Raw genomic sequence first — 10,234 nt, 5'->3', positions numbered from 1 at the left:
GTCAAATGCAGTACAGCCCTAGCCCAACAGAATTCATCATCCAAACTATAGCCAAACTATAAGTACATAGCCTAAAACTTTTATCACTCATGTGTTCTTGAATGTTTATTATCTCTCTCTATTTCAAAATATTTTTGGAAGTAGTGTTCATGAGGCAAAGGTAAGCAATGGTAGATGTGCTAAAAATGACTTTTTTCCCCTCCTCCCCCACTACATGATGCTTGGCAATGACTTATCAAGTATTTGACAAATAAAAGATACAATTATGACAGAACTCGCCACTTGAGAAAATGAGTAAGTCATATAACATGGATATTTGTTAACATTAACTTGGAAGATCAGCTATTAACCAGTATTTTATCTTTAAAAAAATTCCAGATTATACTTATTTTATTGGAATTCACCATTTTGTGAGAAAAAGGACCATATTTCACTCTGTGAGTATATTAAATCTTAACATTCCTTTATAGCTTTAAAAGAAAAACTGGTATCAAAATACAATCCAGTTAAGATACATTTCTTAAATACAGGCATAAAAAGAGACAGATTAAATCAAATGTTCAAACAAATACATAAGGAAAGCTAATGATACTACACAGTTATTTCCAAGGGCTCCCAGTTTCAAAAACTACCTCTAAACCTCATTTCTACAGCTGCTATGGGAAAAAAGAGCTTCACTCTAGACTGCATACTTAAGAAGAAACTGAGAATAATGATCAGTTCTGTACCCATTCTCAGGCAATGTGCCACAAGAAAACTTGAAATAAGATATATAGAGAAAAAATATTGTGCCCATTATCCAGATGGATGTATCCCGGTCATGCTCATTCTTATAAAACTAGTTAATGAAATACTAATGTACAAGGCCTAACATATATTCATAAGAAAAATTTGTACAGAAATAAATTACAACATACTAATGAAAGGGGACTGGGCATTTTATACAAAATAAACACAAGTAGACTTTCTGGAAGGTGGAAAGAAGAAGACAGACTGACTGGGTACCACAAGACCCATGAATAACATGTCAGTGGTTCCCCTAGATTTTCTTGTGTCTCACATTTGCCAGACTGGGTGCTGAAAAGTTGTCAATACAGAAACACTAATAGAAGTGGACGAAAACAAAAACAAAACAAAACAAAACGCCTCAAAAAAAAAAAAAAAGTCTGTTCTCAAGCCAAAATATAAGAAAAAGGGCAACTTAGCAAAACAGAAAACTTTTAGATGACAAATATCCTTCTCCAGCCAAACAACACACAAAAAAATTGTGGCTCACCACTGTGAAGAAGGTTAAGCAGAGAGCCCAGACTTCCAACTTCACCCAGCTTCCCAGGAACCCTTTCCCCCTCTGGGTGGTACTAGAGAACACTGAATGGGGAAGTGGGACGTCATTTCCACCCAGCAGTGAAGAGGCCTTCCGCAGTGTCAGTAGAGACTCACCACTGTGAAGAAGGTTAAGCAGAGAGCCCAGACTTCCAACTTCACCCAGCTTCCCAGGCACCCTTTCCCCATCTGGGTGGTACTAGAGAACACTGAATGGGGAAGTGGGACGTCATTTCCACCCAGCAGTGAAGAGGCCTTCCGCAGTGTCAGTAGAGACCAAATGGAGATCTTGAACTTCACCCTCTTCAGCAATAACAACGCACCCTTCTCTTTCCAAGCCAGTGTGGCATGAGAAGAGGCCTCATTCTTAATGGAACGTTCACCATTACCCAACAGGAATGAGGCCTCCCTGCCCCTCTTGGAGTCAGTATAGGCCACAAAAGGAGCAATAACTTGGTTCTCCTCTGCCACGCAGCCAGAGTGGTGTCAGCAGATGTCTACTGGGGAGCCTGGATTTTCACCTCCACCCGGACGGGTGCCCCCTCTCCCTTTGCTGACAATGCCAGAGAAGGTCTGCTAACAGAGAATGTTTAAATAATATCCAGAGTGTCATAATACCAGAAATGTCCAGGACACCATTGAAAATCACATGTCATGTATAAAAACCAAGGAAAATCTCAACATGAATGAGAAAAGACAACAGATGCCAACACCAAGATGATACACACACTGAAATTATGTGATAAGGATTTTAAAGCAGCCATCACAGAAATGCTTCCACAGGTAATCAGGAGCATGCCGGAAAGAAATGAAAAAACAGAGTCTTAGCAAAGTAATAGAAGGTATAAAAAAGAACTAAATGGAAAGTATAGAACTAAAAAAATACAGTAACTGAAATTTTAAAAATTTCAGTGGGATAGGCACAGCAGCAGCAGTGAGAGGGAAGCGGAAAGAATCAACTTAAAAAAAGAACAGAAAATACCCAATCAAAAAAACAAAGAAACGAATGGACAGATTCTCAGGGACTGTCAGAGCACTTCAGGGCTTCTCTGTACTATCTTTGCAACATTCTGCAAATGTATAAATATTTCAAAATAAAAAGATTTTTTAAAAAAAGAATGGAGACCTTCAAAGTGGTCCCTTGTGGTTTTGAATTGAGCAAAGATAGAATATGACTGAATTAAACAATGACAGAATTCCTTGAATTTTATTTCTGGAGATACCTCTCAACACATAGTAGGAGAAAGGAAAGATACGAGGTCAGCATTATTCACTTAATAAACATTTATTAAATCATTCTATACATGAGAATTAAGGCAGGCATTAAGGATTCAGAGACAAAAGTCACAGTTCTGCCCCTCGAACTTAGAGACAGAGACAGACAAGGTAAAGCGGAATTGCATGTTGCAATGCTGTAGTAGTGGAAAGGTCAAGAAGAAAACCGGAAGTGCCCTTAATCCACAGGGTTGCGATCCATTGCCGGTCACGAAAAAAAAAAAAAAAAAGAAAGTGAGACAGCTATTACAGACTAATATTATCAGAAACTTGAAGGAACCGAGGGAGGATGTCAACAGAGATTACTTTCATTACTTTTGGTAAGTGAAACAATTTTCCTCTTTATTTCAAGATACTTAGATTGGATCATGTTGACAGGCTGCTACAGAGAAATAGTAGATAGAGAAGAAGTTGGAGACACAGAAGAAGGGATATATCTATTGAACCAGTACAGAGAAGATGAAGAGCATTAGATCAAGGATACGGGTGGCCAAGTCAACCTTGAACACAAAAGAAACATTTGATCTTCTGGGAATGGAAGACAGTGAGGATGGGTACAGAAAGTTTTAAGAGACAGGAAGTTGAGGAACACCAGAAGAGATATAGTCATTCCCCTCAATAAAAGACTTGGTGAAATCACCTGCTGAGAGTGAAGGATAGATATGTGGGTTTAAGAGGAAGTCTGAGGAGGTCTTTGAAAGATATAGGATCAAGCTCATGGTAAAGACTGATAAGTGACCATTCACTAAGGGAACACGATATTTTAAAAACTCTCAACGAATAATTTTCTATAATATAATTTATTTCATAATTTGGTTTATGAGTTTAAATTTAACTCAGCAGTGATTCAAAGAACAAGGCAGTGCTTATTTTCTTACAAGGCTAGCTTCAGACTGAACTCAAATGTATAAAGATATTACATTGTTAAGGAAAATCTTAAAAGCATTTTTTACATTTGTATAATTCTGCTTATATTTTTATTATACTTATATAAAGTACTGATTATATTATTATAAGCAGAATTTTTTAATCCTAAAAGAACCTGTCTTGTAGGTACTACTTTCCCTGTGTTACAGATGAAGAAACTGAGTATCAAAAAAGAAAAAAAAAAGATATACCCTACCTTTCATAGTAGGTATAAGTGCCAATATTCAATCCAAAGTTATTTGCTTGCTGAAGTAGAATTTTTTCACTATGTCACAGATTTGTTTTAATTGTAGATCAAAAATAACTTGAATTTAATTTTTTTGCCAGTGTATCCTTTTTAAAGAAACATAAATAAGATTCTACCAAATCTATTAGGAGAAAAAAGAAATATATTAATCAAAAGAAAAGTCTCTTTAAAGAGTCATATGAACACTATTTTTTATCAGAAGCTGGTTTTAGACATTATATCAATTACTTTCCTTAACTTAAAAACCTATCAAGCTTCATGTGAATCTAAATGTAGTTAAATCACTACAAATTATCATTTGTGTTGAATATTAGTCCCTATTTTTCTCATTTTAATGAGTTTCTCTACATCTGGAAAAAATGAAGGCCAATCCTAGATGGCAGGCCAACCTTTTCACCAAAATTTGAAATAGTACATTTGAACTACTGTAATATTTGACAATATTTGGCTTTACCATATGATGAGTCAACCAAAACAGTGATGAATCTAGAAATGTTTGTGAAGAATTCAAGCCAGGAAGTCTTGCCCCAAACACTCTCAATTGGATGAGAATTTATTAATACTCCTAAAAGTATGCAATTACCATCACTGAATTTATAAATTTGAGCAGATCTATGTCTGTGAGCAAACAGTCATACTCGACTGCAAAAAAGAATATTTCTATGTACATACATTTTTGGCCCCAAGTCTTGATAATAGTTCAATAGAATTAAGAACATAAATCTGTCTCCAGTGCTCAAAATAATGTAATGTATATGCCTCAAATTACATTAAAGTGGAATAAATGTATTATTAATCATTAAACTAGGAAGAATAAAAAAAGTTTCAAAAATGTGAAACCATTGATTTCTGTGTCCTGAATACACAAACATCACTCCTTTGCATCAGCAGTAGTCTGAGACTTAATTAGAATTGTAAAGAAAAATACAGATGATCCAGTCCAACTCTTTAATTGGAAACTAGGTCCCAGAAAGAGAACTTACCAAGATTTAGTTTAGGTAAAAGTGGAATTAAAACCCAGGTATCTGGATTCACAGTTTATTGCACTTCCCAGAAGTAGCATAGATATAAATAACCTCATGTAATTTCATCTGGCAAGCAAATTCAGACGCTGAGTAGAACTTTAAGGATCATGCTGAGTTTGCTGTTTTATCATATCCAAGAGCACCTTGCATAACAAATGGATAACTAAACAACATTATAATCACAAGAGTAAAATTATTTTAATTAATCAAACATATTCTAAACACTCCTCAACTGTATTATTCAAGATCTGTTCTAAGTAACAATCAAATACATAAAATGCCTGGGCTTTCAGTAGCTTTCTCATAATTATTCCCACTGAAAGCACACAGCAGAAACAAGTGAAATTAAACAAACTACAGTAAGACAAAATAACCAAGCTTGTATTTTTAACCCCACAGCCTTCAATTCTAAGTGAAGTGGTAGCAACTGAGCACTGATTTGCATCAATCCCCAATCAAAAAGCAAAATAAATCTCTGTGAAAGTTCATTGGTTTATATCACTGCACACACACACACACACACACACACACACACACACACACACACACACGTTAGCTTCCGGAAAATCATTCTAAAGAACTGAATCATCTGGATCATTTTTATTACTCACTCAGGCTTGACATTGTCTGCACAGTGCTGAGTGAAATGTACTTCAGTGTGCACCTACTTTCCAAATGAACATCTATGTCAGTTTATTTATAGCCACTGCCTTCAGTCAGTGCATGCATTTCTAGGTACGAGAATTAAAATCATTTCAACAATACTCAACTATAGAGATCAGAAACAGAACCTGGAATCTTGGCAAATGGCCTTTGAAAAAGTAATGAACGATCTATTATGTAAAATGTACATTAAGATTTACTGAGATTCCAAAGAAACCTCACCTCATACTCTTTAATAAAAGGACATAAGAAGGGTCTGACGCACAATTAAAGTAATTTAAACACTATGCATCTTTTTGCATAACTCTTTATGTACTCCAAGATTATTATCACCTCCTCCATTATCTTTTCCTCATTATAATTTCTCTGAAATTTGGGCAAGCTCTTTGTTTCTTACTTAGATGCTTTTCACTCTGTTTAGGAGCTTTTCCTCCTTATTCTTTACAAAAGCAGGACATGCTTCCCCCTGCTGGGAAAAAATTAAATTACAAGGTATACCATAATGTGATCCTAAGTATCAAGAAATCAAGTTCCTGGGAAAGATAAAATGTTAAGAAATCAGGTGCATAGCTTTCTTTGGCTGTTTTGCCAGCTACAGAAATACACATGGACTCTATTGGGTTTCTCATACTCATTCCTTTAATTTGACAGTTTTCAAGTACAATAACTCATATTAATGACTGATGAATTAATCATTGAACTAGGTGTCCCAAAGAGAACTCCAATTAACAGGACAGAGAAAATGGTTAATCCATAACTTTTTTGTACATTAAAGGCATTATCAACTAAACGAAGACACTTCTGGAAAATATATTGAAGTAAACTATTCAAGAAGGCTTAATTGCATTTCTAATCATTTTGAACAATCTTAAGCGTTTATTAACTCAGTATTTTCCAATATCCCTATTATTTTTATGCAGTTGTCTTTTTTAACAAAGTAGACGCAATAATTTAATATTTTAATTGACTTTGCTCTTGCACTTAATTTCTTTTTTCCATTCAGTAGCCAGAAAAGTAGTAAGTATAATTGTATTTTACCTCCTCAATTACTCTACAAAACCAGCATTTTCCTTTTCCTAATTGTTTAGCATGTAAATATGGAAGAACTACCTTATACTTTACTGTTATTTTACTGTTATTTCTTTTATAAACAACAGTCCACTAACAAAATATTAAAATAAATCGAATGCCTACTTTTATCATAAATGGAGGAGCAGCATTTTTCCTTCCACTTATAACTAAGTCTCAAACAATTTTTTTTGTTTGTTTGTTTTAATACTAAAGGCCTTGGTTAGAAGAAGTTGTCACTTTTAGTTTTGCTGTACATAAGTCTGTAACAACCCAAGCTACAAAACTGCATTGTAGCCAATTTGATGATAAAGCAATTCATTATTAATGAACCATTCATCCAAAAAATCTGCAGTTGTTTTAAAAAAGCTCGTGTAAATTATCGTGTGTGTCTTTAGTAGTCAGAGGACATTATTTCAACATAAATGGAATAATTTGGTTAATATTTTTGTTATACACAAGTTTGTGTGTGTCTTTTTTTAAAAAAAAACAACCTTTCAAAGCAATGAAAAGATAAGACATATATGTTCCTCTGGGAATGGAATCTCCTCTAACATTACAGGTACACAAAAGAAAATGCACACTTGGTAAAACAGTTGATCAATTATGGAGTGTTCCCAGGGACCAATATCTCGCAGAGTACCCAATCATCACACTTCAAATAAATCTGTAAGCACTTTAGTCTCTGCTTACCACATTCACATACGTACAGAACATGCATAATTTAATCTCGATTAATATTAAGACTTTCCACAGGAAAGACTTTGATTAAAGGGTATCAACATCACTTCCCAAATGCAGCAAACGAACAAACAAACAAACAAAAAATACTGATCTGTAGCTGAGAAGCTCTAGGAACACTACATTGATCACCATTTACTTCCCAACTGATTTCCCTTCTCTCTGCGAAGTGAAAATCTCTCTGTAGATCGCGTTATACTTTATGGTTCCTTTTATGGTTTCTCTATTAATGATCCTAACAGGTCACATCACCACTGCCATTAGATCTCGTAGCTTTGGTGTTCCCCAATTAAGACGTGGAGGAGGAGAAGCACTGCTGCCCGCCCTACGAACTGGCTCCGTCCGCTCAAGCTCTGAAGCAAGCATCTTCAGGGGACAGTTTCTGCGAAGGCGGAAACAGGCGTCCCTCCCCAACTTCACTACCCTAATCAAGCCGCGGGCGAGATGAGCAGCCCGGGATTTTTACCCTTCAATTATGGAGTGTTCCCAGGGACCAATATCTCGCAGAGTACCCAATCATCACACTTCAAATAAATCTGTAAGCACTTTAGTCTCTGCTTACCACATTCACATACGTACAGAACATGCATAATTTAATCTCGATTAATATTAAGACTTTCCACAGGAAAGACTTTGATTAAAGGGTATCAACATCACTTCCCAAATGCAGCAAACGAACAAACAAACAAACAAAAAATACTGATCTGTAGCTGAGAAGCTCTAGGAACACTACATTGATCACCATTTACTTCCCAACTGATTTCCCTTCTCTCTGCGAAGTGAAAATCTCTCTGTAGATCGCGTTATACTTTATGGTTCCTTTTATGGTTTCTCTATTAATGATCCTAACAGGTCACATCACCACTGCCATTAGATCTCGTAGCTTTGGTGTTCCCCAATTAAGACGTGGAGGAGGAGAAGCACTGCTGCCCGCCCTACGAACTGGCTCCGTCCGCTCAAGCTCTGAAGCAAGCATCTTCAGGGGACAGTTTCTGCGAAGGCGGAAACAGGCGTCCCTCCCCAACTTCACTACCCTAATCAAGCCGCGGGCGAGATGAGCAGCCCGGGATTTTTACCCTTTGGTGGGGCAAGTCCTACCTTCCGCCAAAAGGCGCGATGCATGCACAAAGGATGGATCCAGGCTATCTTTCTCTGCCATCAGCTCAGGCAAATATTTCTCTTCTTCCATAGCGCGGACTTCGGACCGTCCCCGGGCGAAGCGCGAGGTTCCGCTCGCTCGGACGCAGGGTTGCCGGGCAGCGCCTTGCTCCGGTGCTGCTCCGCCTCCGCCGCGGCGAGGGGATCTCCGCGCGCCCTCACTGGCCCATGCACCGAGCGCCTGCCACTCCCGCCGTCTGGCTGCGCGGCCCCAGCCCACACCTGCCGGTCCCTTCCGTCGTCCCTCGCTCGCGCCGAGCGCCAGCTCACACCAGCGGCCTTAACTGGAAAGGCGGGAACAGGACTTGGCCTACCTCCGCCAACCACTCATTGGTGCTTGTGCCAGGAGAGGCGGGGCTCCCGCAAAGGCCGCGCGTCCTCATTGGGCCGAGCTGCACGTCGGGTCGCCTGACTGGCGGGAGGCAGCTGCGGAAGGGAGGGGAGCTGAGAAGGTGCAAACGCTTTCTTCTCGCTGCCCAAGCCTTCCCTGGTTGTTAGGCATGCCCAGTTCTGTGGAGCCCTCTGTGTCTTCTGCCGAGGTGTGGAGGTGGGGAAAGAGCGGGAAAAGCACCCGTTAAACAGACAGGACCGGGTCCAAGACGGCAAGGGGAGATGAGGAATGAGTCGCTGAGGGGGTGGGAAAGCTCCAAGGAAAGTCTCGGGAAGGTGGATGGGACTTCACCTGCGTCCCTAAGGCACAGGTGTCTCATTCGCTTCACGCAGCGCAGAAGCACTCCGGTTCTGCAGGAATCAGCAGCGCACCCAGTCTGGAAATACAATGAAGACCACATGTGACCGGCGGCTGGTTATTTCCGATGACCTACATCTCGGGGACGGGGACGCAGTAGGATGTTCATTGATAAACAAATAAAGCAGCTCCAGGGCGATATTGTTGTACAGCAGCACGCTCCCAGTGTACAATCACAGGGGTATTGAATTAGTTCTGGTTACCCATCCATCCCTCCTTCCCCCAGTCCCTCTCTGCGAAGGGGAGTGGGGGTGGGAGGCTGAATTTAAAAATTAAAAGGCAATATAATCAATTAGCCACAGTTTGTGAAGGAATCGGGAAGACATGAAAGAGGAAACTAGAAAATAGGTAACGACGGTTGCTCTAATGTTCCCCTTTCTCCTGATTTTGGATGAGACAGTCTCCTTCACCAGGTATTGTTGCTGATTTACTTTATATCTATCCCACCTCTGTTTAAAGGAGAATTAATCCCTCGAGGCATCACCAACAGTGAGGGCAGAACCTGTCCTTCTCTTACCATGGGGCCCTAAAATGTAATTTACGTACTTTAAATGCTGTGAAACAATCTTTCCCGTGGTCTTGGATTGTCTCTTCATCAACAGTCGTTTTCTGATTCCCATCTTCCTCACCATTGTGGATGTGGAAGAAAGGGAACCGACTTCTCTACAAATAAAATATGCTGAAACTTTTCCTAGTTCTCTAATTGTATTCAAACACTTTTCTTATTTATGTTTTAGATGAAGTCGGGAAATTATTTTGCATTTGTATAACGTTTAGAAACTTTAACGTGCCTCACATTCATTATCTCAATTTGTCCTCATAAAAGCATCCTGAAAAAACATGACCAACTGTTACTTTCTCTGTTTTTATAGATGTGGAAACTGAGGCAAAGACAGAGAACCCAAATCTCATAAATAGTTAATGCTAAAGTTGAGACTAAAATTTGTCTATTGAGTATCATTTAGCTCCAGATTGTACTCCTTTAGCCTACCTTTCTGTATGTTAAATATTTAATTTATTTATGCATGTACACATTTAATAAATGTTTAGAGGATATTG

General features: G+C 38.7%; 1 protein-coding gene across 1 annotated transcript; it reads right to left on the bottom strand.

The window, feature by feature from the left end:
• Positions 1-3,737: 3,737 nt before the first annotated feature.
• On the bottom strand, positions 3,738-9,807 carry LOC103598400 (KH domain-containing, RNA-binding, signal transduction-associated protein 1-like). Its single transcript, XM_008582391.1, has 3 exons — positions 9,693-9,807; positions 8,368-8,706; positions 3,738-3,893 (listed from the first exon to the last, which is right to left on the bottom strand). The coding sequence occupies exons 1-3, from the start codon at positions 9,805-9,807 to the stop codon at positions 3,820-3,822; spliced, it is 528 nt and encodes a 175-aa protein (XP_008580613.1). The 3' UTR covers positions 3,738-3,819.
• Positions 9,808-10,234: the final 427 nt, after the last annotated feature.

Source organism: Galeopterus variegatus, unplaced genomic scaffold, assembly GCF_000696425.1.
Source record: "Galeopterus variegatus unplaced genomic scaffold, G_variegatus-3.0.2 Scaffold2599, whole genome shotgun sequence".
NCBI lineage: Eukaryota > Metazoa > Chordata > Mammalia > Dermoptera > Cynocephalidae > Galeopterus > Galeopterus variegatus.
The sequence above is the reverse complement of the archived record's forward strand: the minus strand, read 5'-3'. Positions and strand labels throughout refer to the sequence as shown.